This window comes from Mesoplodon densirostris, chromosome 15 (genome assembly GCF_025265405.1).
Source record: "Mesoplodon densirostris isolate mMesDen1 chromosome 15, mMesDen1 primary haplotype, whole genome shotgun sequence".
In the NCBI taxonomy this organism is placed as follows: Eukaryota; Metazoa; Chordata; class Mammalia; order Artiodactyla; family Ziphiidae; genus Mesoplodon; species Mesoplodon densirostris.
The window spans coordinates 22931228-22950095 of NC_082675.1; the positions used below are offsets into that span (position 1 = coordinate 22931228).

Consider the following 18868-nt stretch of genomic DNA (forward strand, 5'->3'; position numbering starts at 1 on the left):
AGAATAAATCGGTGTTGTTTTTAGGCCACCAAGTTAGTGGTAATTTGTTACATCAGCCATAGAAACCTAATATAGGCCACATGGTTTGGGTGACCCCATGTACCCAGAACTCAGAGATGCACATGTTCCAGGCATTGCGGATCATACGCTATCCCCTGGCCTCTGTGATTAGTTCACAGATTCACATGTCATGCAAGTTTATCCAATGAGAGCCAATTCCAATGATATTGTGGGAGCTGTTGGTGCAGAGAAGCCTTACCAAAGGCTACCCCAAGAACAAATAGAAGCAGAGAAGACAGCACCTTGGAATTACTGCCAGTGTTTAAGTGACAATGACACGGTTTGAACAGCTGAATCGAGCCATGCCTGAAGTCTTCCTCTGTGGGACTTCTTAGTTACCTGGGTCAATGAATTCTCTCTTTTGCTTAAAAATAAAAAAACAAACAAAAAAACAACTATAATGAATGCAATTTTTTAGTTATTCTATCAGCAAAAATCCAAAAGTTTAATAATATTTTGGTGAGGCTGTGGAGAAACTAGTCCTCTCATAGGTTGCTGGTGGGAACATAAGCTGGTATATCTCTCATGGAAGAGAATTGGGAAATATCCTTCCAAATTATGAAAACATAGACCCTCTACTCTGGTATTTCTACTTTTGAAAGTTTAACCTACAGATGTATTAGCATATGGGTGAAATGGCTCTGTGTACAGGTTATTTACTAAAGCAAAGATTGGTAACCAAATATCCATTAAGATGACTAAATAAATTATAATACATCCATTCAATGGAATATTATGCAGCTCTAAAAAAGAACGAGGAAACTTTGTATCTCTGTACTGATAAGGAAAGATATCCAAGATATGAAAAAAAATCAAGATGCATATAGTATGATATTTGTGTGCAAAAATAATTGTGTTTGCTTAAAGAATTTGAAAGGATACAAAAGAAACTAAGCAACTTGGTTGCTTATTTGTGAGGGAGATGGGAACTAGGCAGGTGGGGGATAAGATTGGTAGTGAAACCTTTCACTGTATTTCACTTCTTATGCTTTCTGGTTTTTGAAGCTTGTGAATGTATTACTTATTCTAAAAATTAAATTAAAAAAACCCAATGTGTACACTGTGATCCAAGTTTAGTAAGAAAATATATAAATGTGTATGAAATCAGAAAATAGAAAACATCTAGCCTATAAGTGGTTATTCTGGATACAGTGGGAAGTAAATATTGTACTGGTTCTGTGGAATCAGGGAAGGAATAGCATAATTTCAGGGTCTACCGACTCTCTGCATTGCCAGGACAGGTGCCCCAACAGCCATTTTAAACCAGTTGCTCACCCAAACTGTCACATATTTTAACTCAAGCTGTTGTTACATCCCAGCACATGGGTGAGTGGTTGGATTTTAAGACTTTCTGTAGGACTTTACATTTCAACTTGTTAGACTGGGTCCATCTTTGAAATATTTTGGGACCCCCATCCATTCACTCATTTCACAAATACTCTGAGGGTCCTTCTCCACCAGCCCCACTGGGGAGTGCTGGGGTTTCCTTTCACACCTTAGGTCACCTGCAGAGGTGGGGGAAAGCCAAGTTAGAACAAGATGTGGTGAGAGCCCAGGAAGTTGAGGTGATCCTCTGGTGGGGACCAGGACACAGGCCCACAGACAGCAGGGAACAGATGCATGGCTAACGGGCTGTGGTTGGCCTAGTGTGACGGGTAATGAGAGCCTGACTCCAGCTGAGGACAGAGCCCAGCTTGGCCACTGACTGGTGGACATGCGGCCGAAAAGGAGGGACAGGGCCAGAGAGAGCGAGGTTTCCAGAGCCTGGGAACCCTCCAGCAGGGGAAAGGGCATCAGAAAGGTAAGGCCTTCCTCACTCAGGAGGCCTCTTCTCCAGGCGGAAACCTGGAGGCAGAGACAAGAATCACTCCCCTGAAGCAGCTGCATAGCACAGGGAGATCAGCTCGGTGCTTTGTGACCACCTAGAGGGGTGGGATAGGGAGGTTGGAAGGGAGGGAGACACAAGAGGGAAGAGATATGGGAACATATGTATATGTATAACTGATTCACTTTGTTATAAAGCAGAAACTAACACACGATTGTAAAGCAATTATACTCCAATAAAGATGTAAAAAAAAAAAAATTGCTCCCCTTTACTGAGCGGTGCTTGGTGTTGGCACAGTGCTGAGTTGATTCTTAATTCCCACAACCACCCTGGGAGAAAGGTTGACTGTCACCTCTAGTTGCAGATGAGGACTCCTGAGGCTTCGAGTGATTCATGCAATCTGCCCAGGGTACACAGCCGCTCAGGGGTGGGACAGGACCCAGCTGGTGGGTCTGACACCAGGCTGTAACTCTTGACCACCACAGTACTCTTGGTGTACTTGTGTTGCTGAAATGAATAAATGGCCCAGAAAGAGCGCCAGCCTGAAGCTACGTTGAGCCTGAAGCTACTCTTGTGGAAAGGAAAGCCTTGGAGGCAGACAGACCTCGCTGTGCTCGCATCCTGGGTGGGCAGCTCAAGAATCCTGTGAGCAACGGACAAGTCATTTAACCCTCTGAGTCTCAGTTTCCTCATCTGTAAACATGAAGGGAATATGTACCCTTGGCAGCATGCAGTAATTAAATAGGACAGTGAATGTAAAATCATGACTAGCACAGGGCTTGACCCAAAGTCGATGCTTGACATCTGAGCTCAACAGAGAGGCTGCTGAACACCATGGAAAGGACAGAGTTGGGGCTACAGAGACAGGGAGAAAGTTCCTTTGGAAGCCTGGCAGCTCTGCGCCGTCCATGGATACAGCTTTTAGCTTTGTTTCCCCAGAGTGATCATCAGCTATACCCTTAAAATAAAAGGGGTCTTTGGATTTATTTGCAGAGAAAACAATTAGGGGAGGGCAAGCTTGGAAAAAGGGAGAGGCTAGGAGACACAGAGAAATCAAGAATATGGGTAGTAGCTTTAAAAAGGCAAGGAACCTGGGCTGAGTCCCAGGTGTGGGAGGATGACAGAAGAGGGCTGCCATCTGGGACGTGCCCCAGCCAAGGCCAAGGCCAAGGCTGAAGAGGAAGCTTTGAGGTCCTCCCAAGCCAGGCCCCTTCCCCCTAATCTGCCCACTGTTGACACAAAAGGCTCAGTTCAGTAGCTCAAGGGGCTAGATTGTCTTGGGCTTCTCACTAGTTTTAAAACCTTACTCCTTAAGGCCAAAGGATTCTTTTGTTCAGCTTGTTCCTTTCAAGAGGGAAAATCTCTTCTGGAGGACGACAGGCCCTGATATCCTCTTCCCAGGAAGCAGAGCCTCCTCCCAGCCCTCACAAGCTATCTTTGCAACCTTGTCCCAGCTCTCCGAGACGAGCTTGTGTGCTGAGTCAGTTTGGCCGCCTTCCAGCCAAGAAGACAGTGGAGGCTGCAATGCAGGGGCCATTAAAGGAACTATTTTTAGGCCCCATTTCAATCTTATTCAGCACGGGCCGTGAGATGCTAGGCTTGAAAGTGGCCAGACCAAGGGGATGCTGGCAGAGACAGAGTCCCAGGCAAGTAGGTCAGGGAAAAGACAAAGAAATCTCACTATGGGAGAGAAAGAAGCTCCCAGAGGTTCATCTTGCTGTCTGTCCAAGTTGCAGGAGACAGAAGAGGGGAGCTTTTCACAGAGAATCAGCCCTCCTGCATTACCTGAGGAGTCACCAAGAAAAATGAGGAAAGTACAGCGACTTCCAAAAAGAGACTAGGGCAACATGCACCTGGGGAGCTCATTAAAAATATACCTCTCCGGCTCATCTTAGGTCATCTGAGTCCGAATATTAGAGTGGGGATGTATGTTTCCAACCTACTCCCAGGGTAGGTGACTCTCACACACAATGAAGTTCAAGGACCTGAGGGCTGGAGAGTATCTAGGTCTAGAATTCAAAGGAATGATCCAGACTGAGGGGAAGGAAAGGCACAGGTGGTGGTGGTTATTTAACAACCCCCAGAGGTGCCATTTTCCTTTCCTCACTGGGCTCAGGCTTCCACCTATGAAGTGCATGGTCCTGGCAGGACTAGGAGTCTCTTAGTTCTGCCTCAGAAAATCCTTGCCACAGGGATGCTCAGTGGTCAGCTGAGAGGACAGGAAGAAACGGCTTTCATACCAGAGGTCCACGTTATCCAAGGGTAACCATTAAAATTCCATCTAGGATGAATACATGTACATTGGGAACCAAACTTCAAAGCATGTTTTGGGAGAAAAAAATCCATTTGATTGGGACTGTCACAGAAAACAAAGTTTATGTATATTGAAAGCTGCTAAGAGAATAGATCTTCAAAGTTCTTACCCCCAAGCCCATCCCCCTCATATCTATGTGAGGTGATGGATGTGTTAACTAACCTTATTGTGGTAATCATTTCACAATACATCATCTATCAAATCATCCCTTCGTACACACCTTAAACTTACAAAATGTTATATGTCAATTATATTTCGACAGAGCTGGAAAAATAAAATTTATTTCATTTTGTAATTAGCAAATTTCAGATTATACTTGCAACTGTGTAATAATTTTTCAATATTTTCACATCTTTATATCTTATTCCTTAAAATGAATTAAGAGTTGAGGATTGACTTTTTGGTGGGGGACGGGGTATAATTTTTCTGACAAAGCTGTCCAAGAACACTCTATGCTATCCTTCATTTTGTTTGACTTTTGCAGAATTTTAAAAAAGATAATTTTTCAAACATTTTAAAGGCTGTTATCTATTTCCACATTTTTTAACATCTTTATTGGAGTATAATTGCTTTACAGTGCTGTGTTAGTTTCTGCTTTACAACAAAGTGAATCAGCTATACATATACATATATCCCCGTATCTCCTCCCTCTTGCGTCTCCCTCCCATCCTCCCTATCCCATCCCTCTAGGTGGTCACAAAGCACCGAGCTGATCTCCCTGTGCTATGCAGCTACTTCCCACTAGCTGTCTATTTTACATTTGGTCACAGGACTTCTCTTAATCCTTTGAGAGTCAAACCATTATTTTTTGAGGTACCTATCATGTCATCACCATGAAGTCTCTCCTCAGATGTCACCTGGTCGCACTCTGCCAGAGCATCACTGGACAGTAGATCTGCATGTGATTCTCCAACATCACTCTCATCAACTTCATGAAATCCTGTAAGATTTACAATTATTCTTTGGGATGTATTTGTCTGTTTCCGTTGCATTGTCAGATGATTGTAACAGCCACCAATCAGGAGAATTTGGCCATCAGAGACAGTGACAAGGTCTAGTGGAAAGAGTGAGGGGAAGGGGGAAAAAGAGCTTTTGCTTTTTGTGCTATGCGACTTTGGCTTCCCCTGCCACCTGCTAACAGCAGGGACTTAGCATAACAAATACCAAGATAATGAGGACCTGCCAAAGCAAGGTGAATTGTTCTCTGCTTTTCTTGGGAAAAGGATAGGGAAAGCCTATCCACACATGCTCTTTCACATTGTGCCTCGGCTCCCACCTGCCCATCCAGACTGCAAAGCCACCCCTTCTTCCCTAAGGAGACACAGACAAAGGCCACATGGTCAGGTGACACTTTAATAGGCTAGAAATAGAAAACAAGTGCCAGGGAGATCAGCTTGGTGCTTTGTGACCACCTGGAGGGGTAGGATAGGGAGGGTGGGAGGGAGGGAAACCCAAGAGGGAAGGGATATGGGAACAGATGTATATATATATAACTGATTCACTCTGTTATAAAGCAGAAACATAATTTAAAAAAAATTTAAAAAAAAATTCATCCACACAAAAAAAAACAAAAACAGGAGCCACATGTGCGCCAGAGCAGAAAGCAGAGGCGCAGCAGTTGGGTCTGCGGGGGGAACAACAGGCCGAGTGGGAGGTCAGCGATGGCTGAAGAATCCTTGAGGATGGTTATATTTAAACGGCTTCATCCTGCTGGGGCCCCTAGAGAAACAGGAGAAGGGAGAATAGTGTTAATACCATACGCTTCGGGCTGATAAAATAAATTACAATTCATCCACACAAGGGACTACTATTAGCTGTTAAGGAAAAAAAAAAGGAATGTAAGAAAAGCAGACTGCAGAACAATATGAAAGGTGTGACGCACTTCTGAAAAAATGTCTTTATGTGCCTGCAAAGCCATGAACACAAACCTGGAAGGGCCCTCACTGACGACGTGCACTTTGGGGGACAGGGCTTGGGCACCCTCACTTTTTAGTGTTTTTACAAAACTGCTTATTGTTGTTTGTTATATTTAACAACAAACATGTTTTATTTCTATGATTAAAGAAAAACCTCCTTTGCAGGGAGATTCCCATGCAGGTAGGAGTCTGGGTGTGAAAAGAATCTGTATAAAGTTCCTGCCAAGAGCCACGTGCTTTATACTCACTACTTCTTAGACGCTATTTCTATCATTTTATAGATTTTAAAGATGAAGAAACAGGCTTAGGGACGTAAACTGTCTGCCCAACATTATGTGGTCAGAAAGCAGCACAGCACACACAAATTCAAAACCAGGTCTGATGCCAAAGCCTGCTGGCCACAGGCAGGCTGACAATCACAGCCAAAGCCTGGATCCTGCGAAGCTTAGGTGCTTCAGCTCCGATCCTGAGCCCCCCAAGCAAAACTTCACACAGGGTTCTTTTCCATACAACTCCACAGTGAATGACATCCAGCTAAAGGGCCTCTCATTTATCTGCCTATGACTGACATTCAATGGTAACCAGGAGGTGACACCTTGGATCTTGGTCTGAGGGAGGGTGAGAGGCAGTGTGTGGTGTGTGTGTGTGTAGGGGTGTGCAATCACTTACTTAAGGGAGGGCTTACTCTGCCTGCACTGTGCTTGGCACTTTACATGCTCCGCCTGGTTTAATTTCATCCTCCCAACAACACCTGAAGTGGATGTCATTTTAGGGATGAGGAATCTGAATCTCAGAGGGGTTAAGTACAGACCCTAATCACATAGGCTGGAGCTGCCATTTGAACCTAGGCCTTTCTGGCCCCAAAGGCTTTGCTCTTTTTTTTTCCGACCATGCCACACAGCATGTGGGATCTTAGTTCCCTGACCAGGGAACGAACCCGAGCCCCCTGCGTCAGAAGCACAGACTCTTAACCACTGGACCACCAGGGCAAGTCCCCCAAAGCCTTTGCTCCTAGCCATGACGTCATGTACCTCCCCAACATCAGAAGGGTGCAGTCATCCAGGTAAGTCTAGGCACATAGCTGATGGAGACCCCATAGCCTGAAGGTACTCGGCCACGGGAAGAGCCAGACCTTGCGTTTCCTGCGGCCCAGGCCAGCCCTTTGCAGCCCAGCCCCTTGGCCTGATCCCAGTGGTCAGCTGAATTCCAGGCCAAGAACCACACATCCCACATCTCATCAGTCATGGAATTAATTGGATCTGAGTAGCCAAAGGAGCACCTTCCCAGAATGTCCTGCCAGAGGAGCTCAGCCTGGGAGACATACCAACCACTTCAGAAAATGGGTCCTTCGGGAACCATTAGATAACAGAATATAAACACTGGCCGTGTGAGAACTCCCACCCTGGAAATGTGCTACAGCAGGCTGGGAGTGGGGGTAAGAGCTGAGTTCTCACGCAGACACACCAGGGAAAGCAAGTCCTAGAAGGCACCAACATCTAGCCGCCAGCTCTGCCTGTCAGCAGCCACTCCGGGGCTGCCGCTGGTTATTATCAGCTAGCATGACAAACCAGGCCAGGTGGAGGTGCCAGACGGAGGTGGGAGGATGCTGGGGCAGCTTCTAGGAGCTGAAGCTGGCTGTGTGAGAAGAAGGTAAGGGGCAGGTAAGGCACCTTTTAGACTGACAGAGAACAAAGGGATGTCCTGATTAGATACAGATGCTAGCCCTTCGCAGACACCATTCCTCCCCAACCCCTTGCCCAAAAGGGAAGGGATGCCTGAGCAGTGTGGACTCTAGAGTTCTGAAACTGGCTCTAAGAACACTAGTTAAGGGATGAAAGGGAAAGAAAGGACCCAACACCAAGGCAAAAGGAAAAGCAGCTAGCAGTGCTGTGCGTGCAGACACGCTAAATACCAAGCTGTCAGGACCTGCTGGCATTTTCTGAGCCTCTGCCTGTGCCAGGATCCATTCTGGAAGCTTTACATGAACTCTCTCTTCTTCATCATGAGTTAGAAGGTAACACCTTTGGGAAAGGTTCAGAGCTGAGCTGAAGTGACTCTTCCAAAGTCACACAGCTGGTGAGCAGGAAAGCAGAGATCTGCACTTGTGTTTGTATTACTTCAAAGCTGGTTCCTTCTGTGACTCCTGACTGCCTATAGCTGCGATCCCCTGAGATGTGTGAGTACCTTAGGAAGTACAGCAGACTCTGGGGACTGGTGGGATGCATATAGTTTAAAAAGTTCATTTGGACCATGAAAAGCAAACCTACTGTTTTCCACAGAAAGTAGAGAAAGGAAAAAGAAAAAAAAAAAAAAAGAAAGTAGAGAAAGGAAAGTTCAGTCAAATCCTCTTGCTCACTTGGCATGTGACCCACCTCTGGGGGGTGTTCATGATGAACAACTGGACCAGGCTGGTAGGATGGGAGCCACAGGGAAAGTTTTAGGAAGATGGGAGCAAGCTCTCCCGAGGAAATCTGGCAGCAGGATTTTAATTTCCATGGTGAATGGAGACTAGTGCACTGGGAAATGTGTGTGCCTTCCATGCCAGGCTCACCTCTGCCCCAGGTCCCTGTGAGAGGCAGGGCTGGAGGTCCCTGGGCCCGGCACCCCCGCCCCTCCCCTCACCTCACCTGAAAAGCCGCAGACACATTTTCTCCTGGGGAAATTCCTTGGGCCCCTCCACGCTGTCGTCGTGGCTCTCCGTCTCCAGGTAGACGTCCAGCAGCACGCACAGGCGCTGCAGCTGGTTCGTCAAGAGCTGGTGGCCGGGCCGGGGGCCGCACAGCTCCTTGTAGCACACATTGACCTCACTCTCCATGGCCTATGGGTGGAAAAACCAGAAACTCAGCACCACTTTCAGGCCAGCTGGGTCTGATGGTTTCACAAGAACTGCACCCGGGCCTCCACAGGAGCTGGGCCTCTGCAGATCAAGCCGGACCGACTTGTCCTGAAGCTCCCTCTCCTCAAGACAATGGGGTCTTCCTGATCCTGACTCAGAACTTTCCCTGCCTTGCACATCCACAGACAGACAGAGACGAAGATGTGTAGAAGAGGAATCTCAAGATAAGATCCAAATCAGGTGTTAGGGTTAAAAACGTGCTCCATGACTATTGAATCAAATCCACAGGTATAACAATAACTAACAGATGCAATGATCTCGGACATCATCTCATTCCAGCACTTTCTGTGTATCTGAGTTTATTCTCATTTCCACAGAAGCCCAAACAACAACCTTTCGCAGCAGGTATTTATATTATCCCTATTTCATAAACAGGGTGAACCTGTGGACCCCAAGCTAGATAAGGGGTTGAGGTGGGTCTGAGCTCTTTCTGCTACTATGGCATGCACCCTCCAGTAAATTCTACAAATCCCGGCAGGCCCCTCTGCCCCGGGAATTGTGCCAGTGCCCAAGCCCTCAGCTGCGGCAGGTTCTGCCACTGCCCACCTCCCCAAGGAGGCTCTCCCTGCTCCTCCCACCACCCCCAGCAGGTCCTTACCCGAATATTGTCATCGTTGTTGTTGGTTTTCTCCCCTTTCCAGTTCAGACAGAGCTGGAAAATGGGTGGGATGGAGGGGTAGCCGGGGTTCAGCACCACGGCAGCCTGGAGCTTAGCTGGGAAGGGACGGGAAAGGAGGAAAACTCAGTTCTGAGACCTGGCTTGTTAGCCGAGGCACCCTCCCCGCTGGACCCCTGAGGCTAGCTCTGGGTCTCACATTAATCCAAGTGCTCAGAGCACATTCTGGTACTAACTGACTTTTACTTTTGTTCTAGAATCTCCCAAGTGGAACTGCCAGGTTGCAGAATGTGAGGTCCTGTGACTCTGGTCCCTCCAAGGACACAGAGCTGTGTGGACTCCCCAGAGTCTGGTCCACAATGAGTTTGCCCAAGAGTTCTATTTACTCCTTTGACAGAAGTTTGTTTTCACTGGCATTTATTTGCCAGCAAGTTAAGGATTTTCCCACGTGAAGGTTTCCTATCTGTTTTTCCTTTTCAACAATATTGGGTATTAGCTGTTATATTAGTCAAATATATTTTTTCTATTCTGTTCTTCATTTTTATCTATTTTGTTATGTGCAGCTTTTTCATAGCTAACATTTAATGACTACCTACTGTTTTCCAAGCACTGTGCTAAGCCCTTTGCACACATTTTATTTCATCCTAATAACGATTCTGAGGTGGGTACCATTATTATCATCCCATTTTACATACAAAAAAACTGAGGCTCTGACAGAAACTTCCTTAAGATCATCAAGCAGTTGCAAAGCAGCAATGCTGAGTTTAATCAGAACTACCTGATGCCAAAGCTGTGCTCATAATCATTAAATGAAATATTTGCATTTTTAAACGTTTTCATTTTTTCTCTGGTGATAGCCTTTGCCTTTTTCAATAGGATGACATTTATCCTCTCCATCAATGGGCTAAGCATTTAGCCACTCCTTTTTCATTATTTATGGAGGAAAAAAGGAACTCTCTGACCCACCAGTAATTCAAATAAATAAGAGAACAAGAGAGTGTAGGTTAAAACAATCCTTCCCAGTCACAACAACATTTATTAAAAAGTGACACTTTCCTGTTGTTTCTGACATAACAGTTTGCACATATTTCGGGGTTTATCTCTGTTCACTAATTTTTTGTTTTTAACCCATACCATGTAATTGTTGTTCACTTATTCATTTAAATTTCACTCTTAATTTTTCAAATTCTATAATGCATCTAATGAAAGTTTAAATGATCACATTCATTCCATGTACGAATCTAGAATACTTATCATCTTTCCAAGCTTTCTTCCGCTCAACCAGGAAGCAGAAGTGATGTCCTCCAATGACTTCCCACCCTTGGGGCTTTGTAAATTACTGGATGCATATTTTGTGCTCTTTCAAAATAGCACTCTGTTGTTTAGGGATGAGGTTAAAGTATTTTTTAAAAGGGGAGAGGATGAAAAGCAAATGCAAAATTCCTAATAGCAGTCACCTATTGTCAGGGTGAGAATGAAGTGGGATCAAGGAGCCTCAACTGTATCCGAAATTATTTAATTTCCTCAGAATATTTCTAAAAACATGTAAAGAAAAGAAAAGGAGAAGGGAAGAAATAGAGAAACTTGAACATCAAAGAGTGCAAGCTTTCCTGACATGTCTCGTACTGTCTTGGAACTACAGACAACTTCCTCTGCCCTGTGGCCTCAGCACTGAGCCCCTGGGGTGGGATCCTGCAGGCTGTGCCAGACCTGCCAAGGCTGGGGCCAGATGACAGCACCACAGGCAGCATCGGGGTGGCTCCAGCAGGAAGCCCTGGCCGATCAGATGCCAGGACAGCTGTGAGGAATCACAGCTCTTGATGCCTCCCAAGTGAGTGCAGGGACTTCAGAGAGGGAGGAGGGTCCTACACTTCACATCCTGAGAGTGACAGCCCTTCCCTGAAGAGGGGGAAGAGCAGGCATCTGATTCTAAAATGCAATGCAACAAAGGGGCTAAGAGCTCAGGCTCAGAGGTCAGACTGGGTTTGTGACTAAGCCCTACTTTCCTCACCTACAAAGCAGGAATATCACCAGCCCCAGGACTGTCCTGAGGATTAGCTGATAAATCACGGACATGACTGTTGCAGAACAAGTCCTGCCTGAATGCTGCCTCTCACAACCATGACTGTTTGCTAAGTCCCCACTGCAGGATTCCAGGATCTTTCACTTCCTTTGGGCAACTCCCAGGAATGTTTTATTCTCAGCGGCTCCCCTTGCCTACAGCAACTGTGATCAGCAGAGCAATTACCTGTGCCCCTTTCCACGAGTGCCATATAGTAGAGATTGGTGTCCCCAGCCAGTCCCGCCTCCATGATGTCTTTGGTAAAATGCAGCTCCTAGAAGTCACCAAGGACAAGGGGTGAACTGCTGGCTCCTCTAGTCACATCCCCTGCCCTTCTGGTGGAGGAGCAGGAGCTGAAAGGTGACGTGGGCCTGCAGACCCCAGGACAGCAACAGTGGCCTGTCACCCTTCCACCTACCGTATAATCCTCATGGGCAATCGTCACCCACTTCACCAGGCGAGAGACAACCTTTGCAGGGAAGAGATACTGGCAGTCACTGGTAACTGGCACAATGCCGTGTTCTAAAAGAGAGCAGGACAGGTGGTGGCACAGGTAGAAATCAGCTGTCACAGCTGGGTAACTAGCATCTTGTACAGGGCTCAGATGGCCCTGCCAGCTGTCCAGGTACACTCAGTACTCAGCTGTCCAGGTCAACACGTGTCAGAAACGAAGGCACACCAACCTGACCTTTACCCAGTGCTTGTGCTTGAGGCCAGACCCAGCACCAGCATTCACAGCACTTTATCCTTAATGCAAATGATGGCCTGCCAAACAAAAAAAAAAAACCCTGAAGCCAGAATCAGATGTACAGTGTCTCTGCAGCAGTGACTGTTAATTAGACCAAATAGCCAAGAGGGCTGTTCTCAGAGCTGACCTTGATGGAGAAAGGAGTGAAGTGTTCTGTGTTGGTTCCTCTAAGGGAAAAGAGCAGGACGACTGCTCCAGGGTGAATTCCTGCTGGCGTTTCAATAAGCAAATGTGCCAACACGGTAAACACTGTCCAGGATGACGATCACCCAACCCTGGGACAAAACAAACTAAGCAATGCTGATGGGGAGCAAGCAGTGCTGCTCTGGAGAAAATAGGGTCCACGTGAGGCCCCCAGACGGGTCCTGGGAACTCAAAGCCTTTCCTGACAGTGGCTCTCTTAGATCAGAAAGATCTTAACCCTCACTCCTTACAAGTCCCTTGTACATGGTAGGCTGTTACAAGTTATTCACAGAATGAACAAATGAAAAGCCCCACATGGCCACCATCTTGGTCAAGGGCTCATCAGAATCACCTGGGACCTTATGTAAAACACAGGGGCTCAGCCCCACCCTGGAGGATGTCAGTTCAGGTGTCAGGGGAGGGATGAGGCATGGATCCCTGGACAGCTGTATTCAAGTAAGCTGAGCGTAAGCTCCACAAAAGCAGGGCTCTGTCTTGTGCTCATGGCTCTTCTCCCAGCACGATTCTGGCTGCCTGGAATGAATTAGGCTCCTATTAAAACGCACATCAGGACTTCCCTGGTGGCACGGTGGTTAAGAATCTGCCTGCTGGGGCTTCCCTGGTGATGCAGTGGTTGAGAATCCGCCTGCCAGCGCAGGGGACACGGGTTCGAGCCCTGGTCCGGGAAGATCTCACATGCCGTGGAGCAACTAAGCCCGTGCACCACAACTACTGAGCCTGTGATCTAGAGCCCGCGAGCCACAACTACTGAGCTCGTGTGCCACAACTACTGAAGCCCGCGTGCCTAGAGCCCGTGCTCCACAAGAGAAGGCACCGCAATGAGAAGCCTGCACACTGCAACAAAAGAGTAGCCCCTGCTCACTGCAACTAGAGAAAGCCCGTGCGCGGCAACAAAGACCCAATGTAGCCAAAAATAATAAATAAATAAATAAATAATAATAAAATAGAATAAATTTATATATATAAAAAAGAATCTGCCTGCCAATGCAGAAGACACGGGTTCGAACCCTGGTCTAGGAAGATCCTACATGCCACAGAGGAACGAAGCCCGTGTGCCACAACTATTGAGCCTGTGCTCTAGAGCCCGTGAGCCACAACTACCGAAGCCCGCGTGCCTAGAGCCCGTGTTCCGCAACGAGAAGCCACTGCAATGAGAAGCCCATGCACTGCAACAAAGAGTAGCTCCCGCTTGCCACAACTAGAGAAAGCCCGCATGTAGCAACGAAGACCCAACACAGCCAAAAATAAATAAATAAATAAATCAAAATTTAAAAAAAAAAAATAAAACGCACATCAAAGTCTGACGTGCACTGACCTAGCATGATGCTCCTGACCAATCTGCTAACTTGGGCCCCCAAAAGGCTTTGGGCTGCGACAGCCCTGATGGCCCTGAGGAGAGCTCAGACCTCTGCTTGGCGGCCTACAGCTCTCCCCAGTGGCCCAGCTAACACCTCTGCTCAACAAGAGCCAGAAAGCCAGCCCGCTTTGATTTGTCATCAGGATTCAAGAAATCTGAGTGCAGGGCTCCGTTGTCTTTGTCCCTGTGTTGTCTGAGTGGCTCTCAGGCCACAGCCCTAACTAGCACCAGCTTACCCAGGGAGGCAAACTGCTTGTGGAGGGCCAGGCGGGACTGCACCCTGGTCTTCAGCAGTTTCATGGTGGTCTCCATGTGGCTGGCGCTCAGCGAGTGGTCAGCGATCACAGTGGGCTGTGGAGGACAGCGAGTGGCACACGTTAGTAGCTCCCTATCCCTTCCTCCAGGCACCCCTCTCTCCTAGGACCTGCCTGCCTGTGGCAGCCTGGACCACCCACGTCCTGAGATGCCTTCTGGGGACAGCAGGGTTTTCCTGCTGTGACAGGCCAGAGGTTGAGTCCCAACAGGAATGATACAAGCTGCTGAGATCTTGAGAGGCTGTGGAAAAGGAAGGCTTCTGCTAAGGTGCCAGGTCCCCTAGGGTTCATTTCTGGCACCTTTGTACATAAGACCAAGGGGTAGCAGCACCTGGAGCTGCACTGCACACAGGGCAAGGATCCAAGTTACTTTGACCTAGAGGGCTAACAGGCTCATGGCAAAGGCAAAAGGTACCTAAACACTTGTAGGCCTTGGACATTTTAGCATCCCGAGTGGAGGGAAGATAGATCATAGCCCAGAGGGATAGTATTCTGCTAGTTCAAAGTCCCAAAGCCCTTCTGGAGTCTGTATGGGAGGAGAGGAATAGAGGTCCTCAGCCAAGGGGACCAGATCAGTAGACACACCTGGGGCTGCTCTTTGGGGAAGTGGAGGCCACCCAGCTTCTGCACCCACAAATAGGGATGCCCTAAGTCAAGTACGTAGTCCCTCAGAGTCAGGATGCTGCAGAAAAGAACACAGAATGAAATGATTCTATAAGTCATTTCTGCAGTGGTCCCCGGATATATCCCTCCTCCCACCTTCTCATCCCCCCAAAACAGAACGGTCCCACAGGCTCAGCTGCACCCACGGCCAGGCTGCCAGCAAAGCCTCTTAACTTCATCAGTTCCCTACTGTGAATTTCATCTCTCCTAGTCACTTTTCTCTTTTTCCCTTGGCAGCCTTCAACTCATTAGTAAATCTCAATAAAAAGGCAGTGTACTTGATCTCTTCATCAGTCCACCAATTTATAAAATATTTTAAAAATTTTAATCCTCAGAGAATTAAAACGTTAAACACATCTATTATCACGTTCCCAGAGTTTTGATCCTTCCACCCTTACCCACCCTCCATGGCCTCATAAGCAGGAAAAGGCATGTGTTCCCTTCTCTGGACAGAGCACTCCCTCCTGCCCCACCACCTCCCCTGCCCCCTGGGAGGACTCTGGCCCTAACAGGTCTCCAGCTTTGGGTTTGAGCCACAGGAGGAACTCAGAAGCAGAGAGGCTGGGAGAGGAGGAAATGCTGCTGACTCACCCAACTTTATCAAACTGATACTGATTGGCTGGATTTGGAGTTTTCTTTCCATGATCCCCAGGATACAAACAGCTCAGGACTGAGTCAGGAGACAGCAAGTCACTGGAAGAGGGAAAAGACTGCAGTGAGAACGCCGGCCAACCCATTGCTTCCATGCAGACGTGGGCATTTGGCGGTGGTAACGCCACCTCTCACAGATGATCAAAGCCAGACCCTTTATATGCCTGAGGCCATCAGATACTCATAACCCTATGAGGTAGGAAGTATCATCATTTCCATTCTATAGAGGAGAAGATCAAGGCTTTAAAAGATATGGCTTGTCCAAGATCACACTGCTATAGTAAGTGCTGGAGCCAGGATTTACTCTATTCCATCAAAGACAGTAATACTCTTAACCATCAATTTTTTAAGAAACCTATCCCTTCAAGAGTTACATGGTGACCAGAGCCTTTTCCTCAGGGGAGCAAAGCCCTGTGACACAATAGGAATAATCAGAATTTTCATAGGAGCAAAACAGATTCCTTCTACCCCCGAGAGATCCAGTGTGAAGCTTTGATATTGTGCTTATCTCACTTTTTACCAAATCTCATGCTATCACAGAAACAGGTCCCCTTTCAAATTCCCGGAAAAAGATATATCACATAGACTGGAGACAAGGCGACCTAGTGCTGTAAAGCAGAGAGACACGGTGATGCCACAGCCACCTACTCACAATGGTTAAACATGTAATTAAACATGACAATCAGAGAAGAGATGGGGAGAGAATGCAGTAATTTGATCACAAAGGTCAATGAGGCCCGTTCTTTCCCTTCACCAACGGGAGCTCCCCTTCGCCTTCCAGGGACAGCATCAGGAGTGACTCAGGTGGAACTGCTGCTCTGAGCCAGCAGGCCTCCAGGAACTTAGCACCGGGAGGGTGGCAGCTTCTGGCTCTGCCCTGCTCTCTCTCCTGACAGTGTCTCCCTGCACCACCACAATCCCCAAGGGTCTCTGTCCCCTTTGCTGCTTCACACAGAGAACCGGCTAGAAAATGAATAATTGTCAGTCTTTTAGCCAATATTTAGTGACTGTTACTAATAGACAGAATCAGCCAAAATGAAACAGAACAGCTAAAAATGCACAAGATAAGGATTTTAAATTGATGAAACCTGATGGAAGAATCAAATCTTCTCGACAAAATTTCCATCTGCAATATGTGGCTCAGGACAACTGAATTTGGTAAAAATAATGGCCATTAAAGAGAAGGCTAGGGCTTCCCTGGTGGCGCAGCGGTTGAGAGTCCGCCTGCCGATGCAGGGGACGCGGGTTCGTGCCCTGGTCCAGGAGGATCCCACATGCTGCGGAGCGGCTGGGCCCGTGAGCCATGGCCGCTGAGCCTGCCTGTCCGGAGCCTGTGCTCCGCAACGGGAGAGGCCATAACAGTGAGAGGCCCGAAGGCTATACACTCATAAAAATATGACTATTCAAAAAACTATTCAGTTACTCAAATCTTTGTTATAAAGTTTTAAAAGAAGAGATTTTAAAAATCTTTGTAAAGTGGAAATGGAAAATAATTGAAAATAATTCAATGCCTTAATGAAAAACTGATTAATGAATTAAAGTGGCCTAATGGAGATCATTCTGGAAAACAATTTCTTGAGGAAAATTCAGCAAGGTTCATACAATTCTGAATAAAATGTTTATAATAAAAACATGAATTTCCTAATGAATTAAGAGATCTTGGCATCAGTTGTCAATGCTGCTAACATCTCAAGAATAGAGGCAGCCTGTGCCTCCTGATAAAATCACGCAATGTCTCTGACACAGTGCTGCACACCCACCTCCCCCGCTAAAAATGGAATCTGATCAGGTCTCTAACTCTACCTACAATTTACAGGAAATACAGGGGGAGGGAGCAACACGTTCAATTGTACTGCAGGGATGCAATCATCAAAATGCAGCCTGGGGGAAACCTACAGAGCAAACAACCTACTTTCCTCAACAAATAAAAGATGGCAGGACATTCAGATGGAAAGACACTTGAAAGAAGCTTCATCCAACTGCAACACATGGACCTTAAAAAGATCCAGATTCAAAACCCAAACTGTAAGAACAAAACTAACAAAGAACATTTATGAGAAAATCAGGGAAATCTGAACTCTGACTAGATAATTGATATTAAGGAATTAGTGTCATACTGTGATTAAATTGAAATTTTTAAAAAGTATCCCTGTTTTAGTTGATAAATAAATAAAACCACACACCATGGTGTCTCCATGGGGCCAAAGCAGCCTTGAGCAAAGGCCTCTAGGCTAGGAGTTTGAAGTCTAGGCCCAGCACTTCCATAATTGGACATATGCCCCTGAACTCAGTTTCTCCATCTGTAAAATAGGGGGATGAGCTAGACAACACCTGAAGGCCCTTAAAGAGCTAATCCTGGCTTCAGGGTGGTGTTTCCTTTTGGGTTTCCTCCCTCTTTGGGGACCAGGGCAATGACAGTAGTGTAGTACCATGGTACAGGCCCGGCTGGCTTTGAATCATCACTCTCCATGCACTACCCGTGACCTTGGGACAGCCTCTTAACTCTGCAGAGCCTCAGTTTCTTCACCCTGTAGAGCTACTGTGAGAGTTAAATCTGATGATGACAAACATAGCTGTCATTTACCAAGTGTTTCACCTATGTTAAGCATTTTATCTGACTCACACAGGCACCCTGGGAGGGGATCTAATTAATGACCAGAGTGAGGAAACAGACTCAGAGGCCAGGTAATCTGGCTAAAGGTGCACACACAGCTGTGAGGGGAGACCCGGCACTCGCAGAGCTCACAGCCAGTCTGCAGTCCTGCCCCTATCACTGTATGTGCAGCGCCCTGCAGGGGAGTGGGCTTCAGTGTACACTGGGGCCAGCCTGCAGCCCCGTGACTTAGCAGATAGGACATCTGAGAAGTGAGCAGGCAGAACGATCACGACAAAGAGCTCCACTGTGGCCAGGGCCGTCATAGGGCCCTCAAGCTGCTCACTGGACCAGCACTGCAACTGGGTACTCTGAAGAAGCCAGCCCTGGGCTCCCTCTGCTGGGGTGAGGTGGGAACAAGGTCAACTCCATCCAGAGTGCTCGGGGTGGTCCAGCAACACTCTCAAGCACAGGGAGCAAGGATGTAGCCTGAAGGGGGTGTGGACTCTAAGTGCAGGGTCGAAAACCCAGGGGAAACGCCACCATCAGGCAGGCCTGGAAAGAGTCCCACCCCACCAGGCACCAGATCCACGCCTCCCTCGCTGATCTTTCTACACTTGACATGAGGACTCACTGGAAGCAGGTGGGG

At 47.2% G+C, this 18868-nt stretch overlaps 1 protein-coding gene across 4 annotated transcripts in view; it reads right to left on the reverse strand.

The window, feature by feature from the left end:
• Positions 1–5534: 5534 nt before the first annotated feature.
• THOC5 (THO complex subunit 5) overlaps positions 5535–18868 on the reverse strand; it is a 32212-nt gene continuing 18878 nt past the window's right edge. For all 4 annotated transcript variants that reach the window (XM_060119041.1, XM_060119038.1, XM_060119039.1 and 1 more), the window contains 8 exons: positions 15567–15668; positions 14898–14994; positions 14235–14349; positions 12108–12211; positions 11876–11963; positions 9610–9725; positions 8743–8933; positions 5535–5918 (listed from right to left, as the gene is read on the reverse strand). In XM_060119041.1, coding sequence (XP_059975024.1) covers positions 5855–5918; positions 8743–8933; positions 9610–9725; positions 11876–11963; positions 12108–12211; positions 14235–14349; positions 14898–14994; positions 15567–15668 — 877 coding nt within the window. In that variant the 3' untranslated portion in view covers positions 5535–5854. The remainder of the gene's footprint in view (positions 5919–8742; positions 8934–9609; positions 9726–11875; positions 11964–12107; positions 12212–14234; positions 14350–14897; positions 14995–15566; positions 15669–18868) is intronic.